The sequence below is a fragment of the Megascapheus bottae genome, chromosome 3, assembly GCF_031878675.1.
Source record: "Megascapheus bottae isolate mThoBot1 chromosome 3, mThoBot2.hap1, whole genome shotgun sequence".
NCBI classification, from domain to species: Eukaryota; Metazoa; Chordata; class Mammalia; order Rodentia; family Geomyidae; genus Megascapheus; species Megascapheus bottae.
In genome coordinates, this window is record NC_143511.1 from 25819877 (window position 1) to 25846536 (window position 26660).

General features: G+C 41.8%; 1 protein-coding gene across 2 annotated transcripts in view; it reads left to right on the plus strand.

The window, feature by feature from the left end:
• The window catches only part of Dock8 (dedicator of cytokinesis 8), a 157958-nt gene that overhangs the window by 108897 nt on the left and 22401 nt on the right, over positions 1-26660 (plus strand). Inside the window, exons 25-37 of one of the 2 annotated variants that reach the window (XM_090329689.1) lie at positions 1970-2119; positions 4585-4698; positions 5635-5790; positions 7404-7543; positions 11856-12025; positions 16351-16496; positions 18379-18561; positions 18847-18988; positions 19578-19665; positions 21328-21424; positions 22828-22962; positions 24010-24162; positions 26097-26255. In XM_090329689.1, the coding sequence (XP_090185815.1) occupies positions 1970-2119; positions 4585-4698; positions 5635-5790; positions 7404-7543; positions 11856-12025; positions 16351-16496; positions 18379-18561; positions 18847-18988; positions 19578-19665; positions 21328-21424; positions 22828-22962; positions 24010-24162; positions 26097-26255 (1833 nt within the window). The remainder of the gene's footprint in view (positions 1-1969; positions 2120-4584; positions 4699-5634; positions 5791-7403; positions 7544-11855; positions 12026-16350; positions 16497-18378; positions 18562-18846; positions 18989-19577; positions 19666-21327; positions 21425-22827; positions 22963-24009; positions 24163-26096; positions 26256-26660) is intronic. The other variant, XM_090329690.1, reaches the window with a different exon arrangement.

Here is a 26660-nt window from a genome sequence, read left to right on the forward strand (position 1 = left end):
CTTCTTTTCTTGTCATATATTTTTTATTGTAATTAATAGAAGGGTTACATGATATTTGCCAGATAGATGGTGCATTAATTCCCATACATTGATACCCTTTCACATGTCTTGGTCCCCATTTCCCTCCCCCCCACCCCCCCCCTCTAGTCTTCTTCTTATACTGTTTCCATGACAACAAAAAATGCCCATCCTGCCTTCTCTGAGAAACAAACGTTTTGTTGGTGGAGAAATCTGTTTTGGGTTTCCCAAATAGCCCTTGGAAATGCAGTGTCCATGCAGTGATCCAGCCTAGAACTTGGGGACCCATGTGGACAGTTCAACACACAGGGACATTTCTTTTTTTCAGTAACTCTGGCTTACACTAGACAAATTCATGAAAATACAGCTTAGGCCCCCAGCCATAAGATCTCCTGGATCTCCCCAGTGTATCCCAGCAATTTCCATCAAAGATAAGACTAGCTGGGTGCTGTGGCTCACGCCTGTAATCCTAGCTACTCAGGCTGAGATCTGAGGATTGTGGTTCAAAGCCAAGCCCAGTAGGAAAGCCCTTGAGACTCTTAGCTCCAATTAACCACTAGAAAACTGGAAGTGGCGCTGTGGCTCGAGGGACAGGGAAGTAGCCTTGAGCTTAGGAGCTAAGGAACAGTGCACAGGCCCAGAGTTCAAGCCCCACAATTGACAACAAAAAAGATAAGACTCAACTTCTGATCAAGCAAAGGAGGTTTTGTGTTTACTCATGAATCTCCTAGCCCCAGGAAGAAGTATAAAAAATAAATATGATCTGTATTTTAAATTATAGTAGGTATTTTGAGAGGCAGGGGCGGAAGGACTAGGAGTGAATTCCAGGCCAGTCTGGGCTATGTGGCTCCTCTGTGTCTCAAAGCCAAGGAATAGGTTCATAGCTCAATGGTAGTGTGCTTGTGTAGCATGCACAAGGCCCAAAGTTCAATCCCCAGTACAATAAACAACAATGTGGTAGGTACTGAGTTGATATTATACTACTCACCAATTGGTAGGTAGATGGATGGATGGATGGATGGATGGATGGATGGATGGATAGATCTGTAAAGAGATGTCTAGGTGTTCAGAGAAAGAAAGAGGGAGGTAGATAAACGGATAGACATAACTTAGATTTACAGAAGCAAAAAAAAATCACATTCATAAACCATAGATTTTTTTTCTGGAAAAGAGTCTACACTTTCTCTTTTTAACTTGGAACTCAAAGTAGGAGAGCCATTTCTCCCTCGTTTTCTTTGTTTTTTCTTTTTTCTATTTTTTTTTTCTTTTGTCTGTTGTGGGGCTTAAACTCAATGCCTGGGTATTATCCCTGAGCTTTTTCACTCCAAGATAGGTCTCTACCACTTTGAGCCACAGTTCCATTTCTGGTTTCCTGGTGGTTCATTGAAGATAAGAGTCCAATGGACTTTCCTGCTGGGCCTGGCTTCGAACCACAATCTGCATATCTCAGCCTCCTAAGTAGCTAGGATTACAGGCATGAGCCACCAGTACCTGTCATCTCCCCTGTTGTCTTTGTTAGCATTTCAGAAACAGAAAAATTCATGGGAAACACTTCCTTTATAACCCGGTGTTGTGTTCTGTGTCACCTGACACTTTTGTGGTTGTTGGAGCTAGTCAAAGCTCTGCCTCCTGGGATGGAGGTTGGAAGAGGAACAGAGTATCTTTTAACACTGGAGCTGGAGAATTGAGCTCATGGCTTTGTCAGCTGCAAGAAGGAAGCCCCCTGACTCGGGGTCAAGAAGAGGACATCCTTCCCACAGCGGCTGTCCTGGCAACCATTTGTGTATCTGAAGCATTTTGTAATCCTGATCCCGCCTGGGCAGCCCCAGCACCAATGAAGTGTCAGAGTCTATTGTAGGAAAGCCTTTCTTTAGCCTTTCTGTCCCCGTTTAGCACACTGTACAAAGCAGTCACCAGTCTCTATGTTGACACTTCCCCTGTTCCTCTGTAGGTGAAAAGCATGGCTGAGTATGTACATAACCTGGACAAGCGGGACAGTTCGAGGAAGACACGTTTCTCCGACCGCTTCCAGGATGACATAACCACCATTGTCAATGTGGTCACCTCGGAAATCGCAGCTCTTTTAGTGAAGCCTCAGAAGGTACATTTGTGTCTCTTGTCACTTCTAAAATCCTTTATTAATGTGTGCTGGTCCTGGGGTTTGAAATCAGGGTCTCGCACTGTCCCTAAGCTTTTGTGCTCAAGGCACTCTACCACCTGAGCCATGGTTCTACTATTGGCTTTGTTTGGTGTTTAACTAGAGAGAAGAGTCTCACAGACTTTCCTGCCTGAGTTGGCTTCACACTGTGATCCTTAGATCTCAGCCTTCTGAGTAGCTAGGATGACAGATGTGAGCCGCCACTGCCCAGCCAAAATAAGCATCATTTTAACCAGGAGGTATGTCCCACTAGACCTGGACTGGGGATTTATAAATAAATTGCAATGTGGTCTATTATGTAAATAATCCTATCAGAATAAATATGAAAGAAATTGTTCCTGCTCTCAAGGAATTATACCTTGAGGTCTTACAGAATAAATAGGAATGATACTTGCAAATATTACAAATTGATGGGCCTGGTTACAGAGTATATCCTAGAGCTCTTGGTACTGCTCTTGCATCTTTTCTGTAGAAAAGAAAATAAAAGTGTAAAGTATAAATAAAAAGTTAAAAGTAACTATGACCCTTCAGAGAACCTGGCTCATGATTAGCATCTTTATCATAGGATTTGTATGGTAGCCAGGATATAGGCATGATGGCTCATGCTTATACCCTAGCTACTGAAGAGACTAAGATCTGAGAATCACAGTTTAAAGCCAGTCCCAGGAGGAAAGTCCAGAGACTCTTATCTCTAGCTAATGAGCAAAGAGCCACATATGGAGATGTGGTTCAATTGGTAGAACTCTAGCCTTGTATGGAAAAAGCTACAGGACAGTGCCCAGGTACTGAGTTCAAGCCTCAATACTGACATCATTTTTTACAATAAGAAAATAACACCAAGAGCTCATGAGATTCTTTACTTAGTCATTTCTCTTGAGAGTCTTGGTTAAATCAGCATGGATCTCTCCCTGTTGACAGTCACAAAAACAGGCACAGCAAGGGTGACTAAAGATTTCAGGCCTGTGAACTCCCAGGGGATTGGGGAAGAACAGCCTGCCCCAGGGTCTCCCAGTCATGCTTTTTGTCAGACCTCCACCCAATCTCATGACTGTTCAGCTTGGCCTGAATTTCCGAGCTTAAAAGTTTCAAGTTAAACTGGACACCAGTGGCTCCCGCCTGTAATCCTAGTTAGCTACTCAGGAAGCTGAGATCTGAGGATGGAGGTTCAAAATCAGCTTGGGCACCAAAGTCTGTGAGACTGTTATCTCCAATTAACCACTAGAGCCAGAAGTGGTGCTGTGGTTCAGTGTGGCATAGTACTAGCCTTGAACTGAAGAGCTCAGGGACAGTGCCCAGGCTGAGTCGAAAACCCACAACTGACCAAAAAAAAAAAAAGAATTTTTTCAGATTATATATTCAGTAGTAACAAAGGAAACTGATGTATCTGAGGGAAAAAAACATGGAGAGATGACTTCTTCTGAGTCTGAAGTATCATAAAGTCCTTTTTTATTTGTTTGTTTTTTTGTTTGTTTTTATCTGTTTTCATCAGTCGTGGGACTTGAACTCTAGGCCTGGGCGTTGTCCTGAGCTCTTCAGCTCAAGGCTACCGCCCTACCCCTTGAGCCACAGCACCACTTCATAAAATCCCTTTTAAATATGAGTATGAATCTATAGCAGATAAATGTCTCACAGATCTTCCATCCTAAGCTGGCTTGAAACCCATAATCCTCAGGTCTCAGTCTCCTGAGTAACTAGGGTTATACACACAGTGAGAAGTAATTTGTAACAGAAACCAGCCCTGATTCATGCAGAAATGAATACACCTTACAAACCTCCTTTAGGATGGGAATGCTGCCTAATTTGGGAGAAGAGTGGAAATATTTAACCTAAAAATTGAGTCTTTCATCTTGATGGGATTTCTTCAATAATCGTTATAAATTAAAAATCTGTTTCTTTGAAGACAGTGAATATGTTTTCAGTTAGTTTGTCAAAGGTGGGGAATGAACTGGGCATAGTGATATACACTTCTAAATCCAGTAATCAGGAGGCTAAAGCAGGAGAAACACCAGTTCAACACAGCCTGGACTACATAAAGAAGTAAAAAATAATCATAAATTCAGAGTATGAAGTTCTATAGAATGATGTCAAACATACACATATAAATACAAATATGTGTATATATAAATACATACATACATGTATATGTGTATATACATATATATGTATATAATATGAAAGTTGGAAAAAGATGATTATTAGGGAAGCCAGAATATTAACAGTACATGAAGACCTGAAATTCATGGCATCCAAAAGGGCAATTATATTTTTCCACTTAAATCTATTATATCCAGTGTCACAGAGGGAATGGTGGCTGAATCCCAGGACCTGCCTCTTCTAGCATTCCCAACACCGGGGATCCTGGGCTTATACAAAAATCATCTGTATGTGTGTAATGTTTGTTTTTCAAGGAAAATGAACAGGCAGAGAAGATGAACATCAGCCTGGCTTTCTTCTTGTATGACCTTCTCTCCCTCATGGACCGTAGCTTTGTGTTCAACCTCATCAGACATTACTGCAACCAGGTGAGTGAGTACCATGGCGCTGTTCCTGGTCCCTGGGGTACTAGAATGTTGTCATACGATGGGCTTTGTGCAACCTTCTTCATGTCTCTGCCGAGGGCACCTCACACATAACCAGCATTGGTGGCTTGTGCCTGTCTATAATCTTAGCTACTCTAAAGGCTGAGATCTAAGGATTGCAATTCAAAGCCCACCTGGACAGGAAAGTCTATGAGACTCTTACCTTCAGTTAGCCACCAGAAAACTGTAAGTAGTGCTGTGGCTCAAAGTGGTGGAACACTACCATTGAGTGAAAAAGCTCGGGAACAGCGCCCAGGCCAGAAGTTCAAGCCTTTGACTGACAAAAAGAAAAAAAGAAGAAGAAAAAAAAAGCTTAAGGACATGGCTCCAGGCCCAGAGTTTGCCCCATAACTAGCACAAAAGAATAAAAAAAAAGGAAGAAAAAGAAAATGCCCCAGCACTAAGGTCATTCAGTGTTATTAATTGTACACAATCCTGTGTGAGGCTAGCTTCTCTGTCCTTTAACTTCTCATACATGAGTGGAGTTTTATAAAATGATATCACACTGAAGACATACCTCAAATTTATTTTCTGTGGGGATTGTTATAGTATTACAGATATGAAAAAGTTAGATCAGGGCCAAAATAATTTTAGGAACAGCTATTCAGTTAAAACATTGAGGGAAACTGTAATAAATGAAAAAAACTATTGAAGCAGGATGGGTAGTTCAGGCCTGCGACCCCAGCATCTGGAGAGGCTGCTTCAAGGCTTGGGAACGTGGGGCCCACCTGGGCTATGTAGTGAGCTGCTGTCTCAAGGGAAAGAGGAGAGAACGCAGAAAGGGGAATGGAAGGGAGAGAGGATGTTTTATGTGTGTCAGACTCAATGCCAGTCATGATACAAGACACCCTTCTTTCCTCTCTTCTTGCCTTTTCCCAGCTTTCAGCTAAGCTCAATAACCTCCCCACACTCATCTCCATGCGCCTGGAATTCCTCAGAATCCTCTGCAGCCACGAACATTACCTCAACCTCAACCTCTTCTTCATGAATGCTGACCCAACACCGGCCTCGCCCTGCCCCTCCATATCATCCCAGGTAACCAGCCATGAAGGAGTTCACTGCATCTGTTTTATTCTCTTAGCTTAGCCTAATGATGCAGCTCCTGTTGATGGTGATCTTATTAATTAGAAAAAAAAAGTGAAGTTTTCACATCCATGGATCCAGAGGTGTACAGGTAGGCTACCTTGAAATTCTACCAAGTTCACTAAGAATCTACAAGCGAAGTAGTTTAGTTCCTTGGTAGACTCAAGTAAGCATTAGATTATCTCCCTGGCAAGAGCCAACTATAAAAGAATCTCTTAAGCGCTAGCAAAATTAAGAAACAGAAAAATTGCAAAAAAAAAATCTTCCTTTCCCTGAGATTAACCAATTAAGACATTATGGAAATGCAGGATTTCAGATGAACTTGGGAAACACTTGATTAACCAGGTTTCTTGTCATAGTCTCTCTAGAGCATTTAACCTGTTCATGCAAATTTCAAATGCTTCTGGGATGGAGGAGAGGAAACGATATTTGTGTGACAGGCAGTGATTTGACTCTAGAAACCTTTTCCCCTTCCCCCCCCCCCACATTGATTTCTCAGGGGACTAATGTCATGTAGAAAACCCTTAAGGAAATGCTGTCTGATAGTCTCATTCCATTTGTGGGGACCAAATCAGCAGCTCAGCACAGCAAGCCATTGTTCTCAGTAATAATATTAGGTTTTAGTTCTATTGCCTGTTTCTTGATATTAAGGCATCTCTAATTGTGTTTGTAAAAGCAAGCAAATAAGGAAAGAAGGAAGGGAGGTGGGAAAAAAGGAAAAGAAGGAGGGATGGAAGGTAAGGAGAAAGTCAAGGAGGGAGGGAAATAAAGGGAAGCAAGAAGGGAAGGAAAGAAGGAAAGGGAAGAGAGAAATGAACGAGAGGAAGGAAAGAAGGAAGGAAATGAAAGAGAAAGGAGGTAAGTAAAGAAAAAGAGAGAAAGGAAGGGAAGATAGGGAGGAAGAGAAGAAGGAAGGAAGGAAGGAAGGAAGGAAGGAAGGAAGGGAAGAAAGAAAGAAAGAAAGAAGGGAGAGCAGTGGGAGGGCCTTCTGGAAGACCTGGCAGACACCACCTTGCCTAATTCAGCTCCAGGCCAATCAAATTCAGACATGGACCACAGGCTGTCTTCAGAAGGCCTGTAAAGAGGCCACAGCCATGGTCACAGCACTGTATCCCAGCATTTTACTTACTTATTTTCCATTTTATTAGCATATGCTAATTGTACAAAGGGGTTTCACTGTGATGTATCTATTTTGTTAGGATTTTATCCTCCACTATTGATAGAGAAAGATATACTGATCATTTTTCTTTTTTTTTTTAACTAGTGCTAAGAATTGAACCCAGGGCCTCAAGTATGTAAAACAAGCACTCTGTCACAGAACTGTATCGCCTGCCTGATTTTTCAACAGAGCTTTATTTCCATCATTTCTGATTAGCATTTGGAGATCTGTAGAATGGGAAAACAAAATATCCATTCTGCACCTCCATTTCCTACTGTGTCACATGAGGTCCAAGCAGGACCCATTGACTTGTAGAACTCTTAGTAGGCCTGGCTGGAGCAAGGCTTGCCTGAGGTATGGTGATTGCCGTTCTTCACACTCACACACGCTGCGGTGTTCTCTGTAGAACTCCAGCTCCTGTTCCAGCTTCCAGGACCCAAAGATAGCCAGCCTGTTCGACCTGACTCCTGAGTTCCGACAGCAGCACTTCCTCACCGGGCTCCTCTTGACCGAGCTGGCTGCTGCGCTGGATGCTGAAGGAGAGGGGTAGGGATCTGCTGTTTCCGTGATACATGGGGCCAAAGGGAAACATGTTCCTTAATAAGGTTTGCAGTTCCGTCTCCTATGCTTCAAAAACAACAACGACAACAACTCTCCTGTTCACCAGATTACAAGAACAGAAGTGCGGGTCTCGAGAAATTGGCCCCTAAAGTTTAGATGTAGAATGGCATGAGAAAGAGAGAGGAACCATAAAGTGACTTCTTTTTTTGTTTGTTTGTTTCTCATTCTGTAAGGGTAGAGTTTTGAACCCAGGACCTCGGGCATGCTGAGCAAGCACACTATGTTTGAGCTATACCCCCCTGACCCAAAGTGACATCTTCTGGTCACTTATTTATTGAGTAGTTTAACCAAGAATGCTTTGATCATTGAAGTCCCGAGGAACAAAGTGATGTGAGGTGCTAAAAACTAAAGCCAGGCCTTCGTATGTGATAAATATACACTTGCCTACTTACTTATAGCCCCCATTTTAACAAAGGTAAGCACACACAGAAGCAATGGCAAAATGCTTCTGTATCCATGAAGTAGGTGACCTCTGATGGGGATACATTAGGCTTCATATGGACAGGCTTTCCCAGATGAAGAGTACTCAGGAAACTTCCTATCTTTGCTCCAGCTGAACACCCAGAGACAGGTCAGCCACTAGCAGTTATGTGTTTCTCAACTTCAACTCCCATCTTCTCTCCACTCGAGCTCATCTCCTTCTCATTTTCTCAGTACAGCTTTCCTCTCAATGAAATATATTTCCTAAACAACAAAAACTACCCCCAACATATACCAGATTAAGATGCAAAAAAGAAACTTGGAACACAAAGGAGATTGCCTTCCTATTTATAAACTTGCTTTCTTAATTGGGAACTCCAAGTGATTTTTTGAGAGCAATCTTTTGTGTTTACTTTATCTTGAGTTTTTAGGGGTTTTTTGGCCATTTGCCCTCCATTGGGAAACAACTCCGGCAATCTGTTTTTTTAATTCCTTGTAACATTGTTGCAGAGCTATAACTTACAGTAAGGCAGAGTGCTTTCAGATATCACTGAGGTGTTATTATATTTAATCAGGTAGCTACATCCTTCAAATGCACACAGAGGCCCTTTGCGCAGCTTCCAACTCCCCTCCCCCCCACCTAGAGAGCAACTAATTAACAGTTTGACTCTTTGGGCTACAAAGTAATAGCTGATTGCTGAGTTTACTCTTTCTCACTCTCCTAGAAAGTCATTAAAACCGGTCAGGACTTTACCATGGTGGCTAAAACCTCAGGAACTGCCTCTTGGTCAGGCTTCCTCATTCCCTACCACCCCTCCCCCCGCACCCCTCTGGGGCTCTTGGAATCCATTGTCTCTGTGCTTGCACCGTGCTATAGTTCTAAGGAGAACTACTGCAAGCTGGGGCTCCCTGGATCCTATACACATCATTAAATTGTTGTTTCTCAGGCATGTGGAAATTTCCTAGCATCCCTGTGGAAGGCTAGAAAACTGCAATGCATCACTGAAACATAAACCAGTTCCAGTAGGATAAGAAGACAGGAGGAAGCACACCTTTGAAATGTAGCCTGCATGGGTTGGGAATGTGGCTTAGTGGTAGAGTGCTTGCTTAGCTCGCATGAAGCCCGAGACTCAATTCCTCAGTACCACATACACAGAAAAAGGCAAAAGTAGTGTTGTGGTTTAAGTGGTAGAGTATTACCACTTGAGCAAAACTCAAGAAACTCAGGGATAGTGCCCAGGCCCTAAGCTCTGAGACAAGCCCCACATCTGACCAAAAAAAAAAAAAAATTGTAGGTTAAGACTGGAGTTTTACTTCATATATTTTATTGAGATTGATGACCAAGCATAGTGGGTTCTCATTTTCCAACAGTGTAAAAATAAATGTCAAGAAGATTTTTACATCGTGGCAAATTAGGACTTATTCCAGGAATGAAAAATAATTTAGCATTGAAATCAGATAGATATGGCATACCATACTGATAGAATAAAGGACAAAAATCCACATTGTCATTTGATAGCTACAGAAAATGCATGTGATGAAATCTAAAACTCCCTGTCAGGCTTAAATACCATTTACAAATAAAAGAGAACTTTCTCAGCCTGATTAAAGGTCTATTGGAAAACTCACCATAGAAAACTAACAACTTATTAGTGAAACACCAAATGCTTTTCCTCTAAGGCCAGGAATAAGACCAAAATGTCAGCCTTTGTCATTTCTAATCAATAAAGTACTAGAACAAGAGCAAAAGAACAAGAATCAAGAAGAGACATTTATATTGAGTTGGAATGCAAAACTTCATACATAAGATAATCTTGTTTATTTAAAAATACAGAAATGAGTAAGAAAACTGAACTAATGAATTTGTCAAGATTGCAAGATATAAGATTAATAATCAAGTCAATTATATTTTTATACACTTATGACAAACCTAAAAGTGAAATTAAGGAAGCAATTCCTTAGTTGGGTGCTCATGGCTCATACCTATAATTCTAGCTACTTGAGGAGGCTCAGGACAGAATAGTGGTTCAAAGCCAGCCTTGGAAGAATAGTGAAATTCCATTCAACTGAGACATTGTGGGCCTGGCAGCACATGCCTAACATCCCAGCTAGGATGGGAATCCTAAAATAGGAAGATCCTGGTCCAGGAATATATGTGGCAGAACCAAGACTATCTCAAAAATAAGGAATGCAAAAATCACAGCTGGAGGCGTGGCTCAGCAGTAGCGCCTCCTGCCACTCCTGCTCCTCCTCCTGCTGTTCTGCTCAGAGCACAAAGCCCAGAGTTCATCATATTTTTAAGAAGGAGAAGGCATGGGAGAAAGAGGGAAGGGAAGGGGATCATGGAAAAGATGAAGCATTTAGATAGGGCTGGTGCAGAAATCAAATGATACAGCTACTGTTTAAAAAAGAAAAGAAAAAAGCTGAGCATGGTGGCTCACACCTGTAATCCTAGCTACTCAGGAGGCTGAGATCTGAAGATCAAGGTTCAAAGCCAGCTGGGCACAAGAGGACCCGAGACTCTTATCTCCAATTAACCTCTAGAAAATGGGAAGTGGGGCTCGGCTCAAGGGTAGAGCGGTAGCCTTCAGCTGAAGAGCTCAGGGACAGCGCCCAGGCCAAGTTCAAGCCCCATGACCCACAAAAAAAAAGAAAAAAGAAAAAACGGGCTGGGAGTGTGGCCTAATGGGAGTGTACTCACCTAGCATGTATGAAGCTCTGGGTTCAATTCCCCAGAACCACATACACAGAAAAAGCACATACACAGAAGTGGCATTGTGGCTCAAGTGGCAGAACACTAATCGAACAAGAAATGTCCAAGAACAGTGCCCTAAGTTCAAGCCCCAGGACTGGGGGGTGGGGAGGAAGCAACAACATGTTAGTTTCTTTATAAGTTGAAAGTAAGCCAAGTGCTGGTAGCTCATGCCTATAATTGTAGCTCCTCAGGAAGCAGAGATCTGAGGATCCCAGTTCAAAGCTAGCCCCAGCAGAAAGGGCCATGGGACTCTTCAGTAAACTATTCAGGGAAATGGAAAAGTGGTCCTTGTGGTTCAAGTAGTAGAGTGCTAGCCTTGAACAAAAAGAAGCTCAGGGATAGCATGCAGGCCCTGAGTTCAAGCCCCAGCACTGGCAAAAAGAAAAGTTGAACATAGAGTTACTCTACAATCTTGTGATTCTGTGTTGAAATGTACACCCAAATCATCAAAAATCATACTTATTTCTGCATATATTTGAATATTTATAAGCATTCAAACTCATAATAGCCCCAAACTGGAAAAACTCCAAATATTCATCAGTTTATGAACAGATAAATAAAATGAGGTTGTTTATAGGATGAAATATTGAGTAACAAAGGAATAAAGTGTTCATGTTACATGATAAACTTGAAAATATGCCATAAGCAATAGATTCATGACAGTTTCTGGATTCCAGAACTTACATTCTACTTTAATTCTTCATATTGCCAATTGCTTGTCCAAGAGCATTGGTCACTGTTTTTTCTTTTTTTTCTTTTCTTTTTTTTTTGGGGGGGGCAGGTTATGGGGCTTGAACTCTGGGCCTGGGCTCTTCAGCTCAAGACTACCACCCTACCCTTGAGCCACAGCCCCACTTCCTGTTTCCTAGAGATCAATTAGAGGTAAGAGTCTCCCAGCTTTGTAGTGCTGGGGCTGGCTTTGAACCACGATCCTCATATCTCAGCCTCCTGAGTAGCTGGGAGTACAGGCATGAGCCACTGCACTCAGCTCAGTTTAATTTAAGAGCATGTTACGCCATCTCACTTCCCCGTAACCTCTAGCTCTCTGTGTCGCACCCTTAGGATCAACAAGGTGCAGAGGAAAGCTGTGAGTGCCATCCACAGCCTGCTCAGTTCTCATGACCTGGACCAACGGTGTGTCAAACCAGAGGTGAAGGTCAAAGTTGCCACCCTCTACCTACCTTTGGTTGGCATCATTTTGGATGCTTTGCCACAGCTCTATGACTTTACAGGTAAGAATCTCTCTGCTGCTTTCCTCAGACTGATGGTACCCCTGCCGAATGCACCCCAGAATGAGGTCTCCCCTCAACTCCATGCTTATAATAAGAATCCATACTTCCAAAACTTTATAACACAGGCCCCAACACATTTTATAAACTGCCCGGGCCAACCGGCAGCAAACCAGGGTTCGCAGATTGGGGTTCCTGAAATAGGGGACAAGGACTAGGAAGAAAAAGAAGAGAGACAGACACACCGGGTCCGGGATGTCCGCAGTCCAGGCAAAGACTGCCGAGACTGCCGCGTTTATTTTCCACTCCCCTTTCTTCCCTCCTCCTCTCCCAGGGAACCTCCAGGTGTTACATTCATATGGTAATTCTCAGGTCATTTACATAGAATAGGGCCAGAAAGCAATAAGACAATATAGCCATCATCTGATGCAAGTCAAGGTACAGTTTGATTCCACTCTGGCTCCCAACAATAAACATGTAATAGTACGTGTTCAAATCCTCCTCCCTCCCTTCCTTACTTCTGTCCCTCCTTCCCTCCCTCCCTCTTTCTTTCCCTCCCTCCCTCTTTCTTTCCCTCCCTCCCTCTTTCCTTCCCTCTCTCCCTCTTTCCCTCCCTCCCTCCTCCCTCTTTCTTTCCCTCCCTCCCTCTTTCCTTCCCTCCCTCCCTCCCTCCCTCCCTCCCTCCCTCCCTCCCTCCCTCCCTCCTTCTCTCTTTGCTTCCTTCTTCACTTTCTTTTTCTTTATTTTTTTCCTCTTCTTTTTCTTTTCTCTCTTTCTTCTTTCTTCCCTCTTTTTCTCTTTTCTCTCTCTCCCCCTCCCAAATGGGCTCAACAAAATTTATGAATCATGCAATACAAAGGATGAAATGTAATAACAGACTGCTTTCTTCAGAGGTCACTGCCCTTATGTCCTTGAAATACAGATGGGGCTTTGCTTTGCTTTATGAATGTTTAAGCAAACAAGCAACACCAAGTAAAACTGAACAATTCTTTTGGTTCATGCCAAAAATTATATGGTATCTTTCAGAATTAGGAAATTCCTACCACGACAAAAATTTTGCCTTTACCACACAGGCTGATTATTATGTCCGTATCTCTTGTTTAATAGCAATGGAGAAAGGATACATTTTTCTTAGTGGTTTGTTCATTTCTTGATTCCATGTGATAAAGTGTGGATTAGAAATTATACACACACATACACACGCACACACACACACACACACACACACACACTTTTCTGATCACTTTGGAGTAATAATTGCTCTTCTCCAAGCTCAATGGAAATTCTTAGAAGTTGCCAATCTGTGTGTGTAGAGAAGGACAAGACAGAGTAATACGTGAGTAAACATAGTCAAGTATATTATATATGGTATTAAAATGGTTATGTGTATTAAAATAGTTTTTAATACGTGTATGAAAATATTTTTTGTGCTGGTCCTGAAGTTTGACCTTAGGGTCTGGGTACTGCCCCTGAACTTATTTATTCAAGGCTAATATTCTCTACCACTCAAATCACATTTCCACTTAATGTTTTGTTTTGTTTTGTTTTTAATTAGTTGGAGATAAGACTCTGTGCTCAGGTCTCATCCTCCTAGAATTACAGGCATGAGCCACTAGGGCTTGAGCCACCAGCACCTGACCCAAACCATTGTTATAAACTGGGGTCTAGAGTTGCTTATCTGAGCCTGTCCTTACAGGAAGTCATCCAGGAACACTTCAGAACCATTCTGAAATTCTGACTTCCTCCAAACACGAAGTATCACGTATGATTTAAGTTAAAAAATCATTATAATAGCAATCATTCGGTTTATTAAACATGAAAACAATCATGGTCTTTAATTCATACAAGGTCGGTTTTCTTGCTTTATAAGAAAAAGAATCCTCCCACAAACTGCCAAAGGAAAGTTCTGCCAGAAGGGAAGCTCTGAAAATGGAGAGGCAGAGGGCAAGGGTTTCTGGAGCTCTGTCTGGCCCCAGAGGCAAGGGAATTTCAGAAACAAGCCTGACTCACAGAGTGAGCTGGCACCTGGAGGAGATGAAGCGCTTTCTCAGGAGCACCAGGCCACAGGGCAATTGAAAGCAGAGCTGTCTGCAAAACAGAAGGGCACCCTGCATACCATGGCACTGACTTACAGTGCATTTGGAGATTCTTTGCTGGAATATGAATATATGAATCATATGAAGAGCTGTGACTTGTTCATAAAGCAAAGAAGCACAGCACATATTCTCTAAAGCTTCCTTCCTGTGTGAGTGAGTGAGTGTGTATGTGTGTGTGCACATGTGTGCACTTGTGCTTGCACTCAGGACCTTTCGTTCTCTCCCTTAGCTTTTTTCTGCCCAAGCAGGCTTTAAACCCTGATCCTCAAATCTCAGCTTCCTGAGTAGCTAGGATTTCAGGTATGAGTCACCAGCATGGGTCTAAAGCTTTCTTTCTGTTAGAACTTTCCAAACAAGGCTCTTAGCATCATCAGAGCTTTGCAGCATGTGGACTTTGAGAGTTTTACATTGCAAAGGCTTCTTTGCCTCTGTATCGAACTGTATGTCTCTCATAGCAAAGGCATTTGTCACGAAGACAAGAAGGAAAACATTAAAAGGAATTCCATTAATACAGAAGATATTGGCACATCTATTGCCTATACAACTTTCAGATTGATGATCTCATAAGGATATAGTCTTTCAAACAAGGCTACATCTGAATTCAAAGCTCGGCCTTATTTATCGTTCTGTGTGGCCTTTCACAATCTCAGCTTTCCACTCCTTGCCTTCCTCTGTACACTGTAAAAGTATGGTAGCGAAGCCTCCTTCTTAGAGTTAAGATAAAGATAAAACTAGGAAATGCATATTCTGCATATCAAGCATTTATGGCCTTTACTCTTTCTTGTAACCATGCCGTTATGGAAATTAAGGAGAAATGAGAGCATATTCTCACATTAGTATTAATCACTTTGTCAAGTCTTCCATGATTTCCCTATGCTGTTTATTTCACTATTTGTTTTAAAAGCCAACTGCCTAAAAGCACAAAAGTGAATTATTATTTCTGAAAGTTGAGTCTGCTGTTTAGAACTTTAGCAGGTGAAATGCTGTCTACACTCAAATTTCTCTGAAAAATTGAAGGTCCAAATTGCTATTGTGTTGACAGGTCTAATAAAATATGATTTTTTAGTGAGTCGATCAATACCAAGAGTTTTAACACATTTTCCCAAGAAGCGCTTGAATAGTTTCTATACATATGATTTGTAGTATTCTTTTAAAGCCAGACTTTTAGGTGGTTGATTCTCTTTCATGTTGCATATATTTAGACCTAGCGTAAACCTAGATATGGCTATACTATGCAGATACAACACATTAGCATTCACTTCCAACATTTGAAATTTAATAAATTGTGATAATAGCATGTTATAATATATTTGATTAATTCTATACTTATAGTTTCCTTTTTATTTGATTGCTATATAAAATGAATAAAGTAAAAAAACATTATGGTGAAGGATTGTAACAGCTTTTATTTTCATAATTTAAAAATTAATTTCATCCAGATGTGGTTCATGCCTATGATCCTAGCTACTTTGAAGGTGGAATTATGAGGATTTTGGTTTGAAGCTAGCCCAGATAAAATGTTTAGGAGATCCCATGTCAACCAATAAAAAGCTGGGTGTGACACCACACCATCCTGACAGCTTAAGAAGTCTAAACAGAAAATCTTCATGAACAAGAAACCCTACTAAAAAAAAAAAAAACAACTAAAAGCAAAAAGGGCTAGGGATACAGTTCAAGGGATAGAGCACCAGACACAAAGTTCTGAGTTTTACACTCAGAAAACTAATTTTTAACATAATTTCTTGTTAGTTGATATTTTGTTTCTTTCTTAACCTATTTCCCTTTCCCTAGAGATAATAGCAGATAAAAAATGTTAAATATCAAATTTAAAACTATCGTGCTAGCCAGGTGCCATGAGATTCTAGCTACTGAGGAGGCTGAGATCTGAGGATCACAATTCAAAGCCAGGCAGGGCATGAAAATTCATGTGACTCATATCTCTGATTATCCATCAAAAAGCCAGAGATAGAACTGTGGCCCAAGTGGTAAGTGCTAGTCTCGGAACAAAAGAGAAGCTCAGAAATAATATCCAGGCCCTGTGCTCAACCCCCAAGACCAGCAACACCCCCCCCATACACACACACACACACATACCACATGTATGCACGCACACACACACAAAATGACTGTGCTGACTTTAATGACTAAGAAACTTCTATCCGTCACTGGGTGTTGAAGAGTGTAGGGAGATGCTATCTTTGGCTTGAGTCACCTGTGATATTTTCATTGCAGCTGCAGATGTGCGTAGTGGAAAGAACCGCACCAATGGCTTAGATGAAGACCAAGATGGGGCCAGTTCAATCAACCAGAACGTGGCCCTGGCTATAGCAGGAAATCATTTTAATTTGAAGACAAGTGGAACAATGCTATCTTCTTTGGTATGTTGGCACACAGTTGTCTAGCTTACTTTTTGTCTGTCTTTCCCTTCTTCCCGTGGGAGAATCCCACATAGAACATGCCTGGATTATTTCTGCCTCATCACTATGTTGAAAGAACCCCCATGGGACTGGTGGCTGAGAATACACAGATCAGACAGAGATCTGGCAACAGCCAAAGATCGATGAGTCAGATTCCACCAGTCCCAGCATGCGGAGTTCAAGAAAAGAGATGAACTTGGGAAATCAAGGCTTTCCTTTTTAAATTTTGAGATCTTGATCTGGACTTATTCCATGGTTTGTCAAGTTGTTCTATATCTCAAGAAGAAAAGGGAAAAGGAGGAAGAGGCAAAAGAAGAGGAAGAAGGGGAAGGAGGAGGAAGAGGAGGAGAAGGTTATTATTGAAGTGTTTTGCTTAAGAAGAACTTGCTTCAAAAGCTTGGAGCAAGTACTTCTTAAGCAAAACACTTCAACTTTTCTTTATCAGGTATCGCAAAAAGAGTTGTTTGTTCAGCTCTGTCCTATTGCAAGAGTTCTGTGGATCTTAAAAGTAGGGCTGCTTCAGCAATGTAGAAGTAACTCATTTCTGTTGTTACAATCTGATTATCCCTTCCCAAAACAGTACTGCACCCCAGATCTTCCAGTTTTATTTGGGGGGCAGTAGGATGGAGAAGAGCTGGAGAGGTGAAGGGAAATGGAAGTTGAACCCAAAATTATTGGTAGCCAATCAATTTGATTTTGCATGTCTGTGTAAGCTGTTGATCTGCAAGGAACTCACTTGGTTGTCTTGGCTTTCTCAACTCTGCTTTTCTTTGCTGGATGACTTTCTCTGGATCCCTTCCAGCATTTAGCAGCCTCCCATTCCCAACAGGCAGCAGGCAGGGAGTTAAACAAGAGAAAGGATAGTTGAGGTTTGACATCACTGATCTGGGCAGTTAGATAACTATTATGTTTTAGGACCTTCTCCTTCTTTCAGATAGCCACCTTACTGAAGTTACCTACTTGAAGCAGTCTTGTTTTTTTATTTACCTGGGAGACAGTTACTAAGAAGCCCAATGGTCACCTCTTTGAACATATTCCCTCTGAAGTTATCCCTAAAGATTTCAGTTCTTTTTGTCCATATACCCAGAATAACTCCAGTGAAAGTAACTTGGTCATGTTATCCTCTCCATCCAACACAAACATTCCTTCACACAGCAGCTAGCTTACGGCCAACTTACCTCACTGCAATATCACCACTACATTCTCCAGGGGTACAGCCTTGTTTTCTGTGCTGATGTAATGACTTACCAAAAGTACACTAGGCATACTAAAACCAATAGTTGTCATTAGGCTATTATAGTATAGACTATTACAGTAAATGGTTTGAGCATCTGCACCCATCCACAAGCAAACATAAATTGTACTTGATGTCCCATTGTAGAGAGCTCCACTACTCACATGTGGATTTGATTAACTGAGCAGTTTATGACCCTTGAACTATGTGATAAACTAGCCGAACCATGAACATGTATGTTATCCGTGGCAACCAGCCAGGCTAGTTCTCTTCTGTAAGTCTAACTCTCTACTGACTAAAAGTACTTGGAAATCTTAGTGGTGAGAAAGTTCCTTTGTACCCTTGAATTGAGGAGCGTGATCAAGGTCTCTGGTCAACCATTAGACTACAGTGCTCTTAGACAGAGGCTGCTCAGTTCTGTGGCTGCAAATCTAGCTGAAATGCTGTCTTGAATTTCCCTGGCCTAGTGAAGTCAGGGCTTCTTGAAGCTTTATGGCCTAGCTGGCGAGGAAGTGGGTGGTATGTTCTAAGAAATTAGCATCCCTCAAACTCTCAGGTTTATCATTTGACTTCTTCCTCTGGCTGCACCCCCCATGCTGCTTCTCACAGCCCTACAAGCAGTACAACATACTGAATGCAGATACCACCCGGAACCTCATGATCTGCTTTCTGTGGATCATGAAAAATGCAGATCAGAGTCTCATTCGGAGATGGATTGCCGACCTGCCATCCATGCAATTGAATAGGATTTTGGACCTGCTTTTCATCTGTGTCTCCTGTTTTGAGTATAAGGTAAGGATGCATGTTTCTAGTGAATGCCAGTCCCAGGGCCCAGTTACTTATGTGGCAGTATCATTAATTCTTCATATTTATATATTCACATCCCTCCCCTCTGTGTATTACGGATCTGATCATTGCACGGGGACTCTGTCTTCTGCAGGGTTCTCCATTCCCATGTAACACGTGCCAGTCCCAACAATCCAATCCTGCCATGGAGTCTCACTCTGCTTTTTGACATTCTCCCCATCAGTGGAGCTCACACCCAATTGAATGTCCTTCTGCCTCTGTCCTGTCCAGGGAAAACAGAGTTCTGACAAAGTCAGCACTCAAGTTCTGCAGAAGTCAAGAGATGTCAAGGCCAGGCTAGAAGAGGCTTTGCTAAGGGGAGAAGGGGCCAGAGGAGAGATGATGCGTCGCTGCCGAACTCCAGGTGTGTGGGGTGAGCCCTTTCCTGCTTTCCATCACGCCATTCTGCATGCTTTGGTGGGAAAGGAAATCTCTCTGGAACCTTTCTGGTAACATCTGAGATGCCAGGAAACTTCTAGAATACCACAAATCCCTATCCTCTAAGGACATCAGCATACCAGGGCTGACCTTCAAAGACTGAGCTCGTCACTAGGACAGAAGGAAATGCCAGATACCCTGCATCTTTTTCACTGTGCCTCACCGAGACTAAGCCTACCCTGTTCAAGGAGATCCAATGACAGGCACTTAAGGGGAGTTTAGCATGATCAGTGATGGTCCAGCAGCTTCCCCAGACAAATCCACTCTGTTTCTCAATATTGAAGAGGATTTCACTGGAGAATGTGCTCAGGATTCTTCCGAGGCCCCAGCCTGCCCATGTAGGAACAGAACAACTCAGACTTAGGAACATGGCGCTGTCTCCTTACAGTGGCGGCAGACTCTAATTAATCTGAGAAATGTACTGAGTTCTCTCCTCCCCTGTGTGGAGCTCCGGACAGAACTTGTGGTTCTCTTGGCAGGTTTCATACTAATCAAATTCCTCTCCTGCATTTCTTAACTCCTAGGGAATGACCGATTTCCAGGCCTAAATGAGAATTTGAGATGGAGGAAAGAGCAGACACAGTGGCGGCAAGCTAATGAGAAGTTAGATAAGTGAGTGACTGTGCAACTTTGTGCTACTTTTTATTTAAAGTCCAAACTTTCCCCAATCCCCAGGCTTCTTGTATGTTTTACTGAGACAACTCCATCACTTCAAGGGGGAAGAAAAATTAAACATCACTGTGTAATATGGTTATTCAGGAACCAAGGATGCCAAAGGTATAAGGAACTGTGGTTTATAGCCGGTAAAAATATATCACATTGACCAGTATTTAAAGTATCTTGGTATTTAGCAACCTCACAAAGCTTAATGACAAAAGCTAATGGGGAGAAAGATACATCACTTCAAATTCATATTTCCATTACAGAAATGGCTACAAAGGTGTACTTTCAAGGATATTTATGTTAGGATGACTTGAAATTCTCTAAAATGTTCAAGATATTGCAAATTCTTAAGAACAGAGGAAGAACAAAATACTAGTTTGTTGACATGCTTGCAGATCATCTTAATGACAGAGGAACGTGCTTCTGAATTGGTTGTTACATGAACAAAAACAGTTCAGACACATGATTTGGTTATATAATCTCAGCTTCCTAATTCATAGAGCAAATGCATTTTTGAAGGATAATAGGAAAATTTGCAAAAATATTAATATTTTATAGGTGTTGATAATATAAATGAGTAGTGTTTTCTTTGTTTACATTTGTTTCATTTGTTTACCACAAATTGAAGAAGAAAATCCTACTTGGATCACAGTAGTGTGTGTGTGTGTGTGTGTGTGTGTGTGTGTGTGTGTGTGTTCCATCCAAGAAAGACAGACAAAGAGAGCTGTATGTACAAGAATTTAGACATCTGAGGGCTAAAACTAAACATATTTGATAAGATAGTGAACACTTCCTCTGTCTGTGGTAACAGCCTACTAAGTCCTGAACTTCACTGGGCAGAACAGTGGATAAAACCTCAGGTGGTTTGGGGGAGTTAAGGGACTAAATCTCCCCTGACTCAGTTTAGAAGCGTTTCTCACGCAAGAGCATCTCTGTTTGCCAAATTCACATTATACCCAGTCTCTCTAGCCTCGGCCAGGGCCTTCCCTCACTGTGATGCAGAGATAATTTTCAGGCAGGAATTTCAGGCATGGCTTGAAAGGCTTTAGACAACAATCTGATGGATATGACTCATAGCCAGTAACAACCAGTAATCACTTCTCTAACAAATTTTTGTTTCTGATTTCAAAATTGTCATTGTTCTTAATAATGATAGAACCGGGTACAGTGACTCACGCCTGTAATCCTAGCTACTCAGGAGGCTGAGATCTGAGAATTATGGTTCAAAGCCAGCCCAGGCACTAAAGAATAAGAGACTCTTATCTCCAATTATTCACTAGAAAATGGGAAGTGGGGCTGTGGCTCAAGAAGTAAGGCAGTAGCCATGAGCTCTGAACTGAAAAGCTCAGGGAGAGTGCCCAGGCCCAGCGTTCAAGCCCCATGATCGACTAAATAAATAAATAAAATAAAGTAATGATAGATGAGGATGACCTAGAAGTTTTACCTAAACAATCTTTCTAATGAAATACAAATCTTAGAAAATATCTCCCTCCTTAGTTACTGCTTTTTTAAATATTTTTCTGGAGAATTCTTTGTTATTACATAGATTGCTGTCATTGGAACAAGGCCAGCTTTGATTGTCCTTTAATTTAACCCATTTTTGTTTCTTAGAACAAAGGCAGAATTAGATCAAGAAGCCTTGATAAGTGGCAATCTGGCAACAGAAGCAAATTTAATCATTCTAGATATGCAGGAAAATATTATCCAGGTAAGAATGACAAACACCTGATTTCATTTGCTAGATAAAGATATGTTTCCTGAAATTTAAAAAGAAAATCTTTGTTCAGAATTCAAAATGCCTTTTAAAAAAAATGGAAGGGGGAAGGGAATTAGGAAGTTTGTTATTTATAATAACATCTACCTTACAAATTCCAGAGATACCAGATATTCTTTGGGCTTCTTTGGCTGGATAACTCACTGGGAATTCCTGTGATGAGTTTGAGTCCAAATGTATGCCCATTTGACAGTGTGCATGGTGGGTTTTGTTTAGTTTCTGGAACAGAGAGGGTAGTGTGGTGTCTTCTGATGGCCACCTTTGGAGCCATTGTCACTGAAATAAGCAAAACCCCGGGTTAAACAGAACAAGTGATGTTTGGTTGCAACTCAGACTGCTGAATAAAAGTCCATTCATTTGCCCATTGATATTGTCGTCCATGCAGTGGGAAAGACCAGCCAGTCCCCCATAAATATGGTGTCTTCCACGTCCTCAACCAATCAGAAAAGAAATTGCATCTGTATTGAATATGTACAGATTTTCCCCTTCTTTCCTAAAGAACATAGTGTAATGATTATTTGCATAACATTTACATTGTAATAACATACCAACAAGTAATCTGGAGATGATTGAAATATATGGGTGTATGTAAGGTAATATGTAAATATTAGGATTTTTGCTACAGAAGCCTTAACTCCATGGATGATAGGTCTGACGACTTCCATATTATTGCTAATTTTAGTGGTCAATATCACACTGAGTATCTCTCTACAGGAGTCAGCATATTATTACCCATACTATCAAGTCTTGCAATGTATTTGCAGTTTTCCAGGAAAAAATTAAACTTATGTGTTGCCTAGGCTTCTGTAGCTTAGTAATGAGCTTCTATTTAGAAACATTCCTTCCACTAAGCAGCCCGCTACTGTGGTAGGAAGCTTAAAGTTGTAGTTTGGAAGCTCACAAAGAAATCAGAGCTTGTATACAAAGAATATCCCAGAATCTATGGCCCAAGATGGGGGACGGGGGTTATATATTTAAACTTCATTTAAAAGACCAGAACTAAGCACACATCCCAAACCAATTAGAAGCTTTGAAATAAAGTCATTGAGACATAGATATCATGTTGTATCAAACCCTTAAGACTGTCCACAGCAGGCTGGGAGTGTGGCTTAGTGGGTAGAGTGCTTGCCTCGCATGTGTGAAGTCCTGGGTTTGATTTCCTCTGTACACATAGAAAAAAGACAGAAGTGGTAATGTGGCTCAAGTGGTAGAGTGCTAGCCTTGAGAAAGCAAAGACTGTCCATGGAAAGCAGTGGAGCGTGGGCTCTTAGTCTATTCTCAGCAGTCTCCACTAGCACAGGGCAGGTTTCTATGATGCTGTTCTTCCATCCCTATAGGCAAGTTCAGCTCTGGATTGTAAAGACAGCCTGCTGGGAGGTGTTCTGAGGGTCCTGGTGAATTCTCTGAGCTGTGATCAGAGCACCACCTACTTGACTCACTGCTTCGCAACACTCCGAGCCCTCATTGCCAAGGTACACATGAGACGCTTGTGTTTTTACTCTTAATTAAGATTGTCATCCAGCTTCACTTCTTTCTCCAGGTAGACTAAGCTGCAAGAAGTGGTATGGAACAAAGGACTTCATTCTTTCTGGGAAGAAAGTAGATGTCCCAGTACTATAGCCAGCAATACCATTAGAATCTTTGAGACTTCACCTATAATGAACTAGCAAAATGCTAAACCGGAGGTGTGACTCAACTGGTACAGTTCTAGCTGTGAGCAAGAAAGTAAGTTAGCGTATAGGGCTCTAAGTTCAAGCCCTGGTACCAGTATAAAAATATAGTCAAATGACATGAAAGAAAGTCGTTGTAGAAAAGGCCAACAGTGGTGTCATATTGGAAATGTAGCCCTAAGTATGGAAATTTCAAATGGTCATTCACATGAGAGCAGAGATCAACTGAACGGCTTTATAGTTGAATGACTTGACAGTTCTACCCTTTTGCTTCAATTTGTTATCAGACTGAAATTAAATGCTATGTATAACTCCATAAAAGTCTTTCCAAATGTCTGTTCATATAATGATAGGAGGTTTAGAAATTCATTTCTGATTGTGTGAGAGTAGAGATTATATTTGGCTAGTAGTTCTTATAGATTATTTTTAATCCTTTCTGGGAAATCTCTGTGAGTGCCTTCTACATGGTGATCTTTTAAATTTTAGGAAGTGGAATTCTTCTGCTGTCCTGTAGTCCAATAATTTCCCCCTTTTTAAATCATCAGTCCTCAAAGCTCGCAAGTAATTCCTTCTAAGCTATGACCTCAGCCGTGAACACAGCTTGGTTCATGGTCAAGTTCCTGACAACGCTAACCTTGGTTGTGTAGTTCGTAATTAACTCTTACGTTGACTTCATTGCTGAAATTCATCTTCTGACTCACAGAGCTCATTATCTCTGTGGAGCAATGTATGAACTCTTCTGGGCATTGTTGCTTATTTCATTTGTGTGTTTCAACCCACACCCGGTCCAGAGCGATGTGAACTGTGTGTTGGGCGATCCCTAACCAGCCTCCTTGAATCCTTTTGTAGTTTGGAGATTTGCTGTTTGAAGAGGAGGTGGAGCAGTGTGCAGACCTGTGCCAGCGCGTGCTACACCACTGTAGCAGCAGCATGGATGTCACCCGGAGCCAAGCCTGCGCCACCCTCTACCTCCTCATGCGCTTCAGCTTCGGGGCCACCAGTGTAAGAGTTTACCCCAGTGCCACGACCCAACACCAGGAGAGAATGTCAGTTACAAAGCATTGATAGCCAAGGCACTAGAAGAAACCCTGGAAATGTTGCCATTTCCTTGTGTTCTAGCACAGCTCCTTTATGCCTCTCATCCTAACTATCCCTCATTAGGGTGAGATCTGAGCAGAAAAGCATCTGAGACTTTTGTCTTCAATTAACTAGCCCTCCCCCAACCCCCAAAAGCCAACAGTGGAGATGTGGGTTACATGGTAGAGTGCCAGCCTTGCGTAAGAAAGCCAAGGAAGAGCGTGAGGCCCTGAGTTCAACCAGTCAGTACCAGGACACAAAATGGAAGAATGAAAGAAAAGGGGAAAAAAATGTATGAAGCCGCATAACAGAAGTCATGTGCATTGGCATCTGACAGTGGCTTTTGGGACTCAAAAGTGCATTGGTGGCTGGGAGTTTGGCCTAGTGGTTAAAGTGCTTGCCTAGCATGCGCGAAGACCCGGGTTCGATTCCTTGGTACCACATACATACAAAAAAAACGCTGGAAGTGGTGCTGAGGCTCAAGTGGTAGAGCTCTAGCCTTGAGAAAGTCCAAGGACAGTGCTCAGGCCCTGAGCTCAAGCCCAAGACTGGCAAAAAAAAAAAAAAAAAGTGCATTGGTTTCCATCAGTGTGCTTCTTTAAGACCCATAGGTTTTTAACAAGTATCATCTAAGCCAGGCACGGATGGCTCTTACCTTAACCCTAGCTACTCGGGAGGCTAAGATCTGATGACTAAAGTGCAGAGCCGGCCCTGATAGAAAAGCCTGTGAGCCCCTTATCTCCAGTTGACCACCAGAGAACTGGAAGTGGAGCTGTGGCTCAAAGAGTTAAAGTGCTAGCGTTGAGCTGAATTGCTCAGGGACAGTACCCAGGCCCGAGTTCAAGCCCCATGAGTGAAAAATAAACCAAGTAGCATCTATAAAAGAAATAGGCCACAGAAAGTATAAGAATTAAGGAAAGGGTGTCCTGTTCCTGAATTCTGAATTGATACCAATTCTAGCTGGTTCCAGGATGAGCTTGGAAGAGAATTTTAAATGACTGATACTATTTTTTTTTAACTGATGCTATTTAGACCTGAGTTTTAGGTGAAACTTAGAATCCTTTGGGGTTCAGTATAATAAAAGAATAGTAAACCTTGACTTTAGTTTTTTTAATTTTTATTTATTTTTTTTGCAAATTTAGCTATATTCTTTAAACTTGCTTTCTGGTCATGGTTAGTTTCCATGCTCAAATGCTATTAAAACATAAATTGGCTCATGGAAGAAATGAGGACATTAGGACATTTGGCAGGGGACATGATATGGAGGGACTGGGGGAGTGAACCCAGGACCTCGACATGCTAAGCATGTATTTTACCACTGAGCTACACTTCCAGCTCTGGTCCTAGAATATGTTCAAGGTAACTTACAATCCTCTAGGACATTCCACACAATCTCTTGGGGTAGCCATATTTTTCCATGACTTTGATAAACATTAAGGAGAGGCATAAAGTTGTTCCTTACTGGAAATCCTAAATCTCAGAAATGCTAACCTTGGAAGTTCTATTCCTCTTTGCAGTTTAAATAAAGTTCCAAACAGAGAATCTTGGCACAAAAGGATATAGCTGATATGACTCAGCATAAAAGAATCCTTCAGCCTTGTATGTGAAGGCAGCCCAAGTGTTTATGAAAACTTAAAGGGGTCCTGACAGATTTATGGAAGCACAGTGTCCAACCAAACCATCGAAACAATAACGTGAAATCCTAAGTGTAAGCTCATAGTTTATTGAGAGAGAAGGAAATGATTAAGACTGGAATAAAGGAAACATTTGATTGTGTCTGGTCCTACTCCCTTCCATTATTTACTAGTTGAACCAGCTGTATATCATCTGATCACTGTTTGTTTTCCCCTTGGATACAGAACTTTGCGAGAGTAAAGATGCAAGTGACCATGTCTCTGGCCTCTCTGGTGGGCAAAGCTCCAGACTTTAATGAGGAACACCTGAGAAAATCCTTGAGGACGATCTTAGCCTATTCAGAAGAGGACACTGCCATGCAGACAACGCCTTTTCCCACCCAGGTAGACCAATCAGCATGCCGTGTCATATGCCTGAAGTTGGGATCAGCCAATTACAAATACACATGTTTTTATTGGTATGTAGTTTGCATGTGATATATGCAAATCTTCATTGCCTGTGCAATATGCACCCACTCTCAGTGCTTTGAGTAGTGCAAGTATACCTCTACAAGATGAGAAAACGGATGTTTAAGTGTATGATAATGCTGTGTAGCCTTCGAGAAAGGGAAGGAATGAGTTGAGGAGTAGCTGAGTGGAAGAGCACTTGCCTGGCATGCGCAAAGCCCTGGGATTGAGCCCCAACATGGCAGTAAAAGGGCGGAGGGTCATTAGTTTATAGTCTGGTGGTTCCAAAAAGACATGTGGGTTAGATTAAATAGCTGAGATTTATCTTGGGATGGAAATAAT